The sequence below is a fragment of the Megachile rotundata genome, chromosome 12, assembly GCF_050947335.1.
Source record: "Megachile rotundata isolate GNS110a chromosome 12, iyMegRotu1, whole genome shotgun sequence".
NCBI lineage: Eukaryota > Metazoa > Arthropoda > Insecta > Hymenoptera > Megachilidae > Megachile > Megachile rotundata.
The window spans coordinates 12,241,799-12,257,335 of record NC_134994.1 but is presented as its reverse complement, the minus strand read 5'-3'; the positions used below and the strand labels follow the sequence as shown (position 1 = coordinate 12,257,335).

Sequence of the window (15,537 nt, the reverse complement as noted above, 5' to 3'; positions counted from 1 at the left end):
ATAAAAATGTACAATAAAAGTAAGACAATTCTAAAAATTGTCGACAATAATTAAAAATAAAAAGAACTACCTCGAGTAACCCCAAAATATTCCACAAAAAATTTACAAATCTAATATACACAATAAAAACAGAACCTTCTTAAAAATTGCCAATATTAATGAAACAAGAAAAAGTTACCCTTAAAAATCAGAAAGTTTCACTCTAAACTCACAACAAATCATAATACGCAATAAAAATAGAACAATTCTAAAAATTATCAACAATTAAATACAAAAGAAATAACTTAAAAAGAATAACTTTCAGAAACCATAACTTTCATAATATTTAACAAATGAAGAGAAATTAAGAAATGAAAAAAAATTATGTTAAATATGGAATAACTTTTATAAAAATTGTCAATGGTAATTGGATACAAAGAGATTTTCGATAGTATGGTCAATTACACTCCTTCAAAACCAACTATCCGTAAGTACCAACCATCGCTTGTTGTTGGTCACTAATAGAATACAAAGTTCACTAACGAGATTGCATTTAGGCTTCTCATCCGTAACGCAAACGTAAGCTCCTTTAACTACCCTGAAGGCTAATACATTCCGCAAAATGTAGTCATACAAGTTACTTGTCCATCAACCACGATGAAAATATTGTTTGTATCTGGTTGCAGTTTTATGCTGTCAACGACGCAAATTTTAATGAATTTTAGTTAATTGGGACGACTGGGGGTGTGAACATAAATTAATATTATGAATTTTAATTGGGAGATTTTAATTATCGTGTGAGATAATAGAGCTGATAGATATGAAGCTGTGTTGTGAATAATCTGGTGATACGATTTGAATATTTAATTGTTTGTAGGGAAAATAATTTGGGAATTATTTTAGGGAATTGGGGAAGGTGGAAATTTTTAAATTTGGGAATTTGAGAATTTGGGGATTTAGGAATTTGGGAATTTGAGAGTTTTGGAATTTGAGAAATTTGGAATTTGAGAATTTTGGAATTTGAGAAATTTGGAATTTGAGAAATTTGGAATTTGAGAGTTTTGGAATTTGAGAAATTTGGAATTTGAGAATTTTGGAATTTGAGAGTTTTGGAATTTGAGAAATTTGGAATTTGAGAGTTTTGGAATTTGAGAGTTTTGGAATTTGAGAAATTTGGAATTTGAGAGTTTTGGAATTTGAGAGTTTTGGAATTTGAGAAATTTGGAATTTGAGAGTTTTGGAATTTGGGAAATTTGGAATTTTAGAATTTTGGAATTTGAGAATTTTGGGATTTGAGAAATTTGGAATTTGAGAAATTTGGAATTTGAGAAATTTGGAATTTGAGAAATTTGGAATTTGAGAAATTTGGAATTTGAGAATTTTGGAATTTGAGAGTTTTGGAATTTGAGAGTTTTGAAATTTGAGAGTTTTGGAATTTGAGAGTTTTGGAATTTGAGAAATTTGGAATTTGAGAATTTTGGAATTTGAGAGTTTTGGAATTTGAGAATTTTGGAATTTGAGAAATTTGGAATTTGAGAATTATGGAATTTGAGAAATTTGGAATTAGAGAATTTGAAAATTTGCAAAATTAGAAATTTGAAAATATACCAAATTAAAAATAATCTAAATACATTAAATTCGATAATCTGGCAACTGCACTCAAAATCTGAAATCTCTCAACATACAAATTATCCGGTGCGATATATCGCATCACACTTATCGTTAGCGTGTTTCGAGAATCGTTAATTAAGGAGCAAATAGTTTTCCAGATCATAAATTCTCGTCCAGGAGTTTCATCGAGCTTTCGCGTGACTGAGTGCGCCAGAAACGTGCAACGCGGCTGACCATTAATCACTGTTGATTAGCAGATACATCTCCTCCGAAGAACAACATCAAATTGATTAACAATTTACAGGATTCCGTGAGATGTGATCATGGAAATTTACGGAGGGTAAAAGTAAAATCAATATTGAAACGGAAGCACGAGAGATATCCGTTTGATAAAACTAATTCGTACACAAAGAATTTTAGTTTTGAGGACGGAACTCTCTTTATCGATTGCTAGCGATCCTCAAAGTCTGTGCAAACTTGCAGTTCAAATACTGGATTGTATAAACGGCTTTTCCTATATGTGATATAAAATGTACAGAGTCAAATGTACAGGGTAATAGTATACTTTTATAATTAGATTTATTCTGGGTCAGTTAGATTCTTTCTGCGGTTTTCTCCTTCAATTATGTTTACGTACTTTTTAGCTTTTACACAGATTCTTCTTAAATTCTCTTTAAATTTCAGTCTAGGTTTTTACCTGGGTCTTAGGTTCACTAAGAAACAAGGATTGGTTGCAATATTTATTATGAATAATAAAGTACTATATTAGCAATGTTTACACTATAGCAGCAATAATTATGCATTAGCAATATTTATACTACAGTAGCAATATTTAGTACACACAATAAAAATGATTATTAAGCAAAAGAAAATTTGAAGACCTAAATGAAATGCATGAAATATTTAAGTCATAAATTTGATGTATAAGAAGACGTGGACCCAAGGAAAAATCTAGTGAATATCTAGAGATATCACACCTGACAACAATCTCTGCAGGTGACTCATCACCCAGCAGAACTACCTAGCAGAAGCCCAGTTGAAACTCTAATTTACATTAGAGCTTTACGCAGGATTTCCAGCAGATCACTGGAATCCAGACGCGTTGCGCATTTAGCATGATTAACCCTCAGAATGTTGGCTCACGAAGAGAAATTATTCAGAAACGCGTAAAAGCGAAACAAGACGTAGTACAAAACGTAGTATACAAAACATAGTGGAATCTCGTATGAGCTTTTATGTGCTGTTGAATTAGACAACATAGTAAAATTTCATATGGACTGTTACTGCATGTGGATCATATGGGGATTCACTTTGGTTACTATCGACTTACCAGATGTTTATGGTACTGAAACTATTACGATATGATGAGGTATAATAGATATAATGTACTAGTATAAAGTAAATTATGGTAAAATATAATAGTAAGTAACAGTGCGATAATAAAATAGTAAGTTATAATCATATCAGCGAAATAAGTGGAGGGGTCCACTGGACTCACAAACCTAATTCATTTTGGATACAATGCAATTTCGCATACATCAAAGATTATGCGAAATCTACCCCAGAAATTAATCATACCTTTATCAGTGTCCCGTATTAATAATCATATATTGCAAACAGTTCTGATTATCTATTCGCATTGCATTCAGATAAGGATTAAATCCTCACCACGTGGTGATATCAAGTATTACGGTACTCGTGACCAGCTTAAGCTTCTCTGAATATATTGCATACAGAATACTAATATTCTATAAAATATCTTTTTACTAGATTTTTATGTTAAAATAATATCAAATATTTCTTCCTACACTATGTCATAAAAAAATCACACAAATATTCCTTTTTAAATTTTTAAATAGAAAAGATATTTTTTTCTAATTCATTATATCAAAGAAATTTTTTTTTTTTATTTTTATATGAAGAAATATCAAAATTTTTCTTTCTAAATTTTTATACAAACAAACATGAAATGCTTGAGGAAATAAGAAATTGTTTTGTTCGAGGAACAAGAAATGTTTCTATCTAAATTTGTACATGAAGAAATACCAGAGAAATGTTTCTTTCTAAATTTTTATATAAAAAACATCAAAGTGTTTATACAATCTTGATAATACAATTTTGCTAAAAAATATTAAATAATAAAAAATATCAAAGTGTTTATACAATCTTGATAATACAATTTTGACAAAAAAATATTAAATAATAAAAAATATCAAAGTGTTTATACAATCTTGATAATACAATTTTGACAAAAAAATATTAAATAATAAAAAATATCAAAGTGTTTATACAATCTTGATAATACAATTTTGCTAAAAAATATTAAATAATAAAAAATATCAAATTGTTTATACAATCTTGATAATACAATTTTGCTAAAAAATATTAAATAATAATAAATATCAAAGTCTTTATACAATCTTGATAATACAATTTTGCTAAAAAATATTAAATAATAATAAATATCAAAGTGTTTACACAATCCTTTATAAACCTTGACACGACAAAAATACTTTGCCCAAAACGTAAAGTTTGCTGTCCCGCTGCAACCCGACAAATACGAATGATCCAGTGTTCAACAGTACCCAGTGCATCGACAAATATCGAACGAGAGCCGATACTCGACTTGCGAGAGCAGTTTTAATATCCCTCGTATAATGGTTGATCACAACTGCATCGAGCCGTAAGAATCGAAGCTGTCGGGTCAGCGGACATGAGAGATGCACACGATGCATTTTCGCGGAACCTATATAACACACGGTCGCACATAACCGGAGAAACGGCCACAACACAAAAGCCGATACCGTTGCCACCGATGGGATGACGTCGTGTCCACTATAGTCGTTCGTGTACTATAGAACGTAGCCTATGATTACGTTAGCCCGTTTATTGCAGCTGCGGTTAATATTAACGCCTTCGAGACCGACGACGCAACGTGTGCGTGCAGTGATATCAAATCAATGTGTCATGTATATGTGTGAGAGTCGAAATGCATACTGGTCCAAAATTTAAGCTCGAGGAAGGTTAACGATGCGGTTATATGTTGCTATAATTATGTAGCCTATTTATGACAGCTTGAATCCAATTATCGTCTAAATTACCCAAATGCTGAATGTTATTGTAGGGAATTGTTCGTGTATTATGATAGTTTGCTGTCTAAGTACAGGTGCTATGATAGGTGTACTGTGTGGACCAAACATTTAATTACAAAGACAGTTGATATGAAGTTTAAAGAGTAGTATGAGGTTTAAGGACTTTATTTAATGTTTACTCTAAATGCTATGATAAGTGGACACAGAGTTGTACATGTAGGATGATACCAATTCTGAACAGGTTACATGTGTGATCTCTACATACTGACTACACATTAGTCTAAAATTTAACACAAAGAAAATTGAGGATTTATTATGATGACAAGGTATGAGTAATTTATTTGTGACAGCTACATAATGTCTAGTTCAAATGCTATGATATGTGGATACAGAGTTGTGCATGTAGTGTGATACCAATTCTGAACAGGTTACATGTGTGATCTCTACATACTGACTACACATTAGTCTAAACTTTGAACACAAAGAAAATTGAGGATTTATTATGATGACAAGGCATGAGTAATTTATTTGTGACAGCTACATAATGTCTAGTTCAAATGCTATGATATGTGGATACAGAGTTGTGCATGTAGTGTGATACCAATTCTGAACAGGTTACATGTGTGATCTCTACATACTGACTACACATTAGTCTAAAATTTAACACAAAGAAAATTAAGGGCTTATGATGACAAAGTGTGAGTTTATTTGTAACAGCTTGAATTAGTCCAAATATTATAATAAGTGGATACTGAGTAGTACATAACCAGACAATTCATGTGACTGACTACCACTGAACGACTAGTTCATATATCAACATATTGAGCAGTCCACATCTAGCAAACACTACTCCACAAATTACTTATATAACTAAAAGATAACAAAAAGAATAATCAACGTGTGCTAACTAAAAAATACTCTACACACGACAGGAAGCTCGAAGCATCTTGCAAACCCCTATAGAATGAATGATGATAGAAATAGGGCGGAACAGGGTAAAGTCAATACAGTATACTTTCTCCGATCTCTAAATTTAGAGTCTAATGTCCCAGCTCCGATATTAGAATAATATCCTTCTGTTTTGATGAATGTGCAGAACAATAAGAATCGATATCAAGGAATGGTATTGTGATCAAGAACAATCGCTAGATACCGAGATATTGAAATGCACACGCATCCTAATGCAGCTTATTGCATCGTGCATCGCGCGCTTCCTGTGCTGATCAATAAATCACTGTCCCACGCCCTCGATAATTTTATTAATAACTTTATCGGCGATCGTTTAATTGTTAACGTGCGCGCGTCGAGGAAAAACAAAACTGGAACCCATTAACAGATCGAATTTTTCAGCTGTAAGATTCAATCCGTAAATGAGGCGGTTTATGATGCCCGCTTATCGTTGCCAATCTAATCTCGTTAATTAAGCATTGACGCAAAACAGTCGTGCAACGATCGCATGATACGCTTTGGAACAACTCGAGACGATACAATCGACGATCAACGCGATTATCCAGTCATTGAACATCGATATTGCGTTAAATCGATACATTTTCAAATCACTGATAACGATTACTATCAATCGACAAAAAGTTGATGAGGTGTGCAAACTTCTTATGAAACTAATCGCTAATTAATCAAAACTCGTCACCTTATAATAGAAAAATTTGTGAATTTTTTTGTTTTTCACATTTTATATTACCAGGTCTTTCTGTTGTTTCATTACTGAATTTCTACATTACCAAATTTCTATTTTATCAAATTTCTACATTACCAAATTTCTACATTACCAAATTTCTATTTTATCAAATTTCTACATTACCAAATTTCTATTTTATCAAACTTCTACATTACCAAATTTCTATTTTATCAAACTTCTACATTACCAAATTTCTATTTTACCAAATTTCTACGTTATCAAATTTCTATCTCAGCAAATATCCACGCCATCAAATTTCTACATTACCAAATTTCTATTTTATCAAATTTCTACATTACCAAATTTCTACATTACCAAATTTCTATTTTATCAAACTTCTACATTACCAAATTCCTATTTTACCAAATTTCTACGTTATCAAATTTCTATCACAACAAATATCCACGCCATCAAATTTCTATATCACCAAATTTCCCCAAAGAAAGCTAGAATATCGGCAATCAGGAAATAATTAATCAAGACGGAACGCGATACATAAATTTCACGCGGACTTTCGATACACGTTGAATTTTCGCGTGATCGATGTTTGAAACGCTATCGTTCGAAACATTAATTACATCCCTTTCAGCCACAGCATCGAGCTGGTGCATCGAGTACACTATTATGGAGAATGACAAGTGCCTGTGCAATCGGGATGCTGGCGGAGAACAGGAATTAGTAGGCATACTCCATTCAACGGGCCGGAGATTTAGTTTGACGAGCTGGTACCGGCACAAATTATATCTTGCCACTATCTACGTATGCCAGCATTGGTCTAACCGCAAGTCACAATGTGATTCTCTGTGCTTCCAAAGGTTCGATTCCTTAAGGAAACCAGGAGTGCTGATAAACTTTGCGAAAGGATACGATGTATCGAATAGTAACCATTTGTACTTCAAGGTACTTCCACTAGTGCCACGTATCAATCTTAATACATTCTTGGTTACATTTTCTGAATTCTTTTAAGATTACTATTTCTTTATAATTAATTGCAACTATGTTTATACATCATGTGTATAAAAATATTATTAACGGAATGGTATATGTGAATCACTTCAGCTCTTGTTGCTATTGTTGCTGTTGCTGATATTGCTGATGGTATTGTTGTTGCTGCTGATGTTACTATTGCTGTTATTGTTAATACTATCATTATTGCTACTGTTGTTATTGCTGCTGCTGTTGTTATTGTTGCTGCTGTTGTTATTGTTGTTGTTGTTGCTATTTTTGCTATTGTTGCTGCTGCTGTTGTTGCTATTTTTGCTGTTGTTGCTGCTACTGTTGTTGCTATTTTTGCTGTTGTTGCTGCTGCTGCTGTTGTTGCTATTGTTGGTATCGTTACTACTGTTGTTAATATAACTATTCTTACTGACGTTGCTATTATTGTTGTTATTGTTAGTACTGTTGTTAATATTATTGCTGTAATTATTACTGTTGCTAGTGTCATTGCAACAGTTGATATTGTCGTTGCTATTGTTGTTGTTATTGTTGCTTTGTTTCATTGTTGTTGCTGTTGTTGTTGATATTGTTGCTTTTTGCCATTGTTGTTGCTGTTGTTATTGTTGTTGTTACTGTTGTTATTGTTGCTATTGATGTTACTATTGCTACTGTTGTTGTTACTGTTGATGATGCTATTGTTGCTGTTGTTATTGTTGCTGTTGATGTTACTATTGTTGCTGTTGTTGTTACTGTTGACGATGCTATTGTTGCTGTTGTTATTGTTGCTGTTGATGTTACTATTGTTGCTGTTGTTGTTACTGTTGATGTTACTATTGTTGCTGTTGTTATTGTTGCTGTTGATGTTACTATTGTTGCTGTTATTGTTACTGTTGATGTTACTACTGTTGCTGTTGATGTTACTATTGTTGCTCTTGTTGTTACTGTTGATGTTACTACTGTTGCTGTTGTTATTGTTGCTGTTGATGTTACTATTGTTGCTGTTGTTGTTGCTGTTACTTTTGCTGTTGCTGTTCGAATATTTTCATAATCTGAAATAATGATTTTAAGAGTAATTCCAAAGTGGACAAAAGAAAAATTGAAACTAAACAGATTTTAAAACGTAAAGGATACGTCTCAGAATGTTTCACAACCGCGTGTCACCGTCACAAGTCGTGCATATGCATAATTTGTCTTCGTTGTTTCACTTGAAGTGCTTTATCTTTTTGCTAATGCCACAAAGAGAGATAATACCAATAGCACGAACAGAACGTACATTCGATTGTCTGAATCTTGTTTAAGACAAGCACCGTCAAATGCCACTGAAGTGGGCAAAGAGCTCCTACCTGACCCATTTTTTAAGCAGTCGAGGAGCGTGCCATAATCACCTGCATCTGAGCTCCCCTCGAATAAGAACGTCTAAAGCACACAGACAAAAATCTGTTTCTTTTTCCCGCAGAAGTATTCCGAGCTTCAATTTTAATTAATTAAACCGCGCATTTATTAAGAATTTAATAAAACGCGGGGAAAATGTTTGGTCCTTTTTTGACTTTTAAATAAGGTGGCCTAATTTGAATTTTAATTTTTAATTTAATCTTTTTATTATCGTGGCATTGGTAGTTAAGGTAATGTATCAAGAGTTTAGAGTCAACGTTTTTTAGAAAGTGATTAATAATTAATTTAAAATTAAGAGATGTGGATTGAATTTAGATAAGAAAAGATATACGTGTATATTTTATATATCTGTTTACTAAATTCTACATATGAGAAGCAACCTGCACCAAGTTACGAAACGATACGCAATTTCTCAAAAGTCAGGTTACGTCGTTTTCCTCTCTTTCTGATTTTTATCCTGTCTTCGATTTCACTACTTTCCTCCTGCTCTACGAGGAAAATACGAACTCGCATCCCTGAAGTGGTTCTCAACTTTCTTAGCTTTTATGTTGTCTTCGGTGTGGCAGAATTTCAACAAAATTGGAAATTTAGAAATTATTAGATATTTAATCTTTTTAGATTTCTAGATTTTTCAAATTTACACTTTTTCAAATTTCGAAATTCACAGAATCCCAAATTTCTATATTTACACTTTCTTAAACTTTCAAAAATTCTCAAATTTCCAAATTCTCCAAATTCCTCAAATTTTCTAAATTTCTTAAATATCTCAAATTCCTTAAATTTTTCAAATTCCTCAAATTTTTCAAATTTCTCAAATTCCTTAAATTTTTCAAATTCCTCAAATATCCCAAGTTTCTCAAATTTCTCAAATTCCTCAAACTTTAAAAGTTTCATTCCCAAACTTCCAACCCCCAAAACAATACCCAAACCTCCCCAAAACAGCCTAAAAAAAACTTCCACCAAAAATACCGTTTTCCATCATAACTCCACTCACCATCAAAATCATCAACCACAAGATCTCAATATACGGAAGGAACGTTTCTGTGTAATGATAGATTATTTCGCTCCGCGATGCTTTTCCCCGATAATGCCTTTAAAGATATACACATTAACGTCAATAGCAGATACCCTTTGAAAAGTATGCGCACTCGAGTACACGATAGACGAGCCTGATTACAAAGAGATCGCCTTATTACCCGCCTCGTATCGACATCCTATCTTTGTGTTAGCCAAAGTCATCAGCGCGCGGATAATACAACAGCCGAGCAAAGAATAGCAAGTGCGACGTTAGCGTCAAGGGGAGAAAATTTATTCGACGGATGTGGTCGACATGGACAGCTTGCGATTTCTTTTGTGAAGGACCGTTTACACCATTTACAACGTTCATATTTTTTACTTTATAATAAATTTTATACCAGTTTGTTGGTAACGTGGGCCAATGGGTGGTCAAATTTTTACGTTTCTTAAGGAGCGTTTATATCAGTACATCAGTAAGCTAATAGCATGTGCTAAGGTGGTTGAATTTTTGCGATTCTTAGGGACCGTTTACGGAGTAAACTTTACACTGTACCAGTAAGCTAGTAGGACATGCTAGGGTGGTCAAATTTTTGCGATTCTTAGGGACCGTTTACACTGCAGCAGTAAGCTAGTAGCACGTGTCCATAGGTAGTCGACTTTTTACATTTCTTGCTTTGCCTGTACCAAGCTTTTTAGACAGAAACAAAAACTTTCTTAACTTCTTTTTCTAACGACAGACCTAGTACATCCATTTGTTCTTTATTACTGCGTTTCTTTAAACGCAAAAATTTGATTACCTACTGGGATATGCTAATAGCAGAGCTTACTGACATTATGTACATAAATGGTCCCTTATTTTGCCTGTACCAGTTCTTACTTTGAATCTCCACATTTGTGACGACGCTCTAAACTCTGTAGAGGGTTTTTCTACCTCAGTGGAATAAAGGGAACCAGGATTAAAATTCCTGAGGCAGCGATGGAGTCAAGTGAAGTTCCCTCGCTGATCGGACCAGGTGATGGAGTAATGGAGGTGGAATAGTAGTTGCATATACCTAACCGTTCGGTTAAGGTGACATATCTGTGTCTCACCTTGGTAAGTGAGATTCACAATAACTCTCCAACAAAATAAATTAAAGTAAAATTTGAATAATATTGTCAGTGACTCTCCAACTAAGAATTATAAAATTAATTTCTATTTCACCATATATTCAAAGATTGCAATCAAATCTCATTCAAATAAAATTTCATTTGAATAATATTATGCAGTGACTTTCCAACTAAAAATCACAAGATTAATTTCTAGTTCATCACATACTTGAAGATTTCAATTGAATCTCGTTCAAATAAAATTTCATTTAAATAATATCATGCAGTGACTTTCCAACTAAAAATCACAAGATTAATTTCTAGTTCATCACACACTTGAAGATTTCAATTGAATCTCGTTCAAATAAAATTTCATTCAAACAATATCCTCAATAACTTTCCAACTAAAAATCACAAGATTAATTTCTAGTTCATCACATACTTGAAGATTTCAATTGAATCTCGTTCAAATAAAATTTCATTCAAACAATATCCTTAATAACTTTCCAATTAAAAATCACAAGATTAATTTCTAGTTCATCACATACTTGAAGATTTCAATTGAATCTCGTTCAAATAAAATTTCATTCAAACAATATCCTCAATAACTTTCCAACTAAAAATCACAAGATTAATTTCTAGTTCATCACACACTTGAAGATTTCAATTGAATCTCGTTCAAATAAAATTTCATTCAAACAATATCCTCAATAACTTTCCAACTAAAAATCACAAGATTAATTTCTAGTTCATCACACACTTGAAGATTTCAATCAAATCTCGTTCAAATAAAATTTCATTTAAACAATATCAACAGTACCTTTCCAACTAAAAATCACAAGATTAATTTCTAGTTCATCACACACTTGAAGATCGCTAATAAAATCTCGTTGAAATAAAATTTTATTCAAATAATGTCATCAGTGTCTTTCTAACTAAAAATCACAAAATTAATTTCTGCTTCATATGCTCAAAGATTGCAACAGAATCCCGTTCCAATAAAATTTCCTTCGAATAATGTAATGCAGCGAACAGCTACTCGAGTCCAAGAGCTCGTCGAAAGCGTATTGAAAAATACCAGAGGAAACGATATCAATGTTTGATTTGAATATCTAATCGTCTCGAGGGCAACGTATGGCGAACGTCTTCCAAACATTAAGATTATTCGAACAGGCTGCTCCCTTTTCCAATCGAAATTGAATATTATGGAAATAGGGAAATGGATTATCGAGCGTAAAATGGAAACAGCCCGAACAAATGTTCCAGATGAGAAACCGACTTGATTCCCCTTGAGATCGAATTCTAAAGGAGCCAGAGAAAAATGTTATAAAACGGTTCGAGATCGCGGGAAGACGTTTAATGTCGGTGGGTATTTTAAATTGGGGTGATATATTTTAACCCTTTGCACGGGGTGAGATGTTTAACACAATTTAACCTTTTGGCCTATAATATCAAGGTTGATGCACGTTACCGATGAAATTTGACCAAACTAAATTGGTGTGACACCAAGTGCAGTTACAATTAAAGATCTAAATGCAAAATATATCTTAAGATTTCAACATTCTTTATTTATTTTAACCTTGCAGTTATAATTAGGTGGTTCTGACACATCTGCTGAAGAACTTGTAAGCTAAGGGATTAAAGTCAAATCCAAGTCGAGTCTATCAAAGTTAAAATCTACATTTTGTAACTAAATCTATAATTTTACGTGTGACGTGAATACAGTAAAGCAATATATCTGCTAATAGAAAAAGTTTGAACAAAAATTTATGGAATTTTTCTAATTAGAAAATTTTCCAGCTGCTATCCATCGTCAGTAGTCTTCGAGAGCAAACTGGTAAAATTCCCAATTTCATGTATATGAGAAAATATTTCAGAAATGGACATTTTATACCCACGATTCCCACCCGGTATAATGGGTGAACTCGGTAGAAAAGCACCTGGTTGCAGTAAAAACCTAGTTTCGAGTACACGGAACTAATTAACCGTGTTATTTGAGCGATGCATGTATTAGGTCGACTCGCAAACAGCGGCCGCGTATAAACACTGAAACTGCAACCCCTATTTCGACTTGATGTTATCAATAACGTAGCAGGTCAAAAATCATTTCATTCTCTAAATAAAGTTTTTTAAGTAAACCTTAAATATTTCTATATAAAGTTTCTTTTTCTACATATTTCCTTTTATACAATTTTTAAAAGTTTCATATAAAAAATAATAATATAAAAGTCACACAAATCTTCATTCATCTCTGAAGTAAAACAAATTTCATTTATATTAATTATAATTGATGGTGCATTATAATTGATAACAGAATCATTTAATGGTGGTTTCTTTTTGATGGTGCTCGAACGCACTCGGTTAAGGGCTGAAAGAGCAAACAATTTTCTGGAACACCCCCACTAGTCTCAGCTACAGCTAATGTTCGTTCCACACGCGATTCGAACTTTTATTGTGCTTCCAATCTCACTGGGTCATTGCGGAAGAATTGTTCCGATAAAAAATATTTGGATTTGTCTGTAACGCTGTCTGGAATACATGCACGATACATGCATTATTTTGTATGCATTTATTCTGCGTTAATGAGTCACTGCTGAGGAATCGTTCCTGAATATAGCCTCAGACTTTGCGAGCTAGTGTACAATTATTTTACTATGTGCACAATTTACACAGGAATTTTTTAAGGGTAGTTAAAATTTCACAAGGAACGAAAACATATAGAAACAATTTTTAAAAAGTTTTTAAAACAAAATTGCAAAATTATAAGGCTCTTAAATATGGTCTAAAGAATATCTCTGACCAAAGTATGACAAAATATTTCTTTCTGGCTTGAAGCTAGTATTACAAAGTCGCATTTTGCACATTTTTGGAAACCATCTGCTTGTCTCTCCTCACCAAAACATAAGATAAATAGTATCAAGTAGGACTATCAATTTTTCGCCAAAGGAAAAATCAGTCCAGAATTTATTTGTCACCAGACTTCACCCTTAAGTATCTCGTCTACTGGAGAAGAAATTCTGGTGCAAATAATAGTGATCAAGAAATAATCTTGTTCGATAAAATCTTCTTCGTAAAAATTCTATGACTGTAAAGGAAATTTTCCAAACGATCTCAGAGAAAATCGAACGTGATCAATCTTGATCGAACGTGATCGATCCTGATCGAACGTAAAGCTCCTGAATTAACTTCACCATGCTAATTACTTAGAATGAATATTCAACTTACCCGAGGGTTGAAAGAAATCCCGAGACGCTTCCCTCCGCGTATAAGCTGACGATATCTCCCAGGTGAAGGAAACTCGCAGAGCCGAGGATTTCGCCCATCTTGACGCTGTTGTTTTCCGAGTCTCTCGCTGCCTCAAAGTCGGAGATATTCTGCCTTTTAACCGAGTGAATTATTCATGGCTACACCTACGGGCCAGAAAACGATCGTTACTGTTCGCTGGAACAAATACGGATTGTGTGATCCTGCAAACGAGGATGTTTCTTTCATGGGGTGAATATCTGATTCAATGGACCGGTTAACGCTCAACTGAGCGGCGTATAATGTGCGATTATTTTGAGATTGGAAACGGAAGATATATACGAACTTTCGAGTCTTTTCATTTTTATAATTTTGAATCGACTGATTTTATTATTTTTAAAGTCGTCAGATTTTTTAATTTTTAAACTTCGAAGTCGTCAGATTTTTTAATTTTTGGACTTTGAAATTGTCAGATTTTTTAATTTTTGGACTTTGAAATTGTCAGATTTTTTAATTTTTGGACTTTGAAGTCGTCAGATTTTCAAACTTCTTAATTTTCAAGTCTTCAAATTTAGATTTCCAAGTTGCCAAATTTGTTCTTAAAGTGCCAGATTTGTACATTTCTGAATGTAAAAATGTACAAATTGCAAAATCCTCAATTCCTCGATTCATATATTTGCTACGTTGTTCATGAGTTGTATACTTTTAGAGTACATGTGTGATATGTTAGTGAAGCACATGTGTGATATATTAGTAATGCACATATGTGATATTTAGATGAGATTGTATTTATAAGAAGGTACCTTCATGAATTGTATTATACATTTCTTGTACCTATGAGTTGTATACTTTTTAAGTACATGTGTGATATGTCAGTGAAGCACATGTGTGATATATTAGTGATGCACATGTGTGATATTTAGATGAGATTGTATTTATGAGAAGGTACCTTCATGAATTATATTACACATGAATTGTATCTATGAGTTGTATATTTTTTAAGTGCATGTGTGATATGTTAGTGAAGCACATGTGTGATATATTAGTAATGCACATATGTGATATTTAGATGAGATTGTATTTATAAGAAGGTACCTTCATGAATTGTATTATACATTTCTTGTACCTATGAGTTGTATACTTTTTAAGTACATGTGTGATATGTTAGTGAATCACATGTGTGATATATTAGTGATGCACATATGTGATATTTAGATGAAATTGTATTTATGAGAAGGTACCTTCATGAATTATATTACATATGAATTGTATCTATGAGTTGTATACTTTTTAAGTACATGTGTGATATGTTAGTGAAGCACATGTGTGATATATTAGTGATGCACATATGTGATATGTAGATGAGATTGTATTTATAAGAAGGTACCTTCATGAATTATATTACACATGAATTGTATCTATGAGTTGTATACTTTTTAAGTACATGTGTGATATGTTAGTGAATCACACATGTGAAATGTTAAT

General features: G+C 32.8%; 1 protein-coding gene across 19 annotated transcripts in view; it reads right to left on the bottom strand.

Moving 5' to 3' along the window:
• Positions 1 to 15,537, bottom strand: part of LOC100879087 (Inositol 1,4,5,-trisphosphate receptor) — a 49,114-nt gene that overhangs the window by 26,282 nt on the left and 7,295 nt on the right. For 18 of the 19 annotated variants that reach the window (XM_076537907.1, XM_076537890.1, XM_076537891.1 and 15 more), the window contains exon 2: positions 14,035 to 14,219. The exons of the other annotated variant lie outside the window; for it this stretch is intronic. In XM_076537907.1, the coding sequence (XP_076394022.1) occupies positions 14,035 to 14,132 (98 nt within the window). In that variant the 5' untranslated portion in view covers positions 14,133 to 14,219. The remainder of the gene's footprint in view (positions 1 to 14,034; positions 14,220 to 15,537) is intronic. 19 annotated transcript variants of the gene reach the window in all.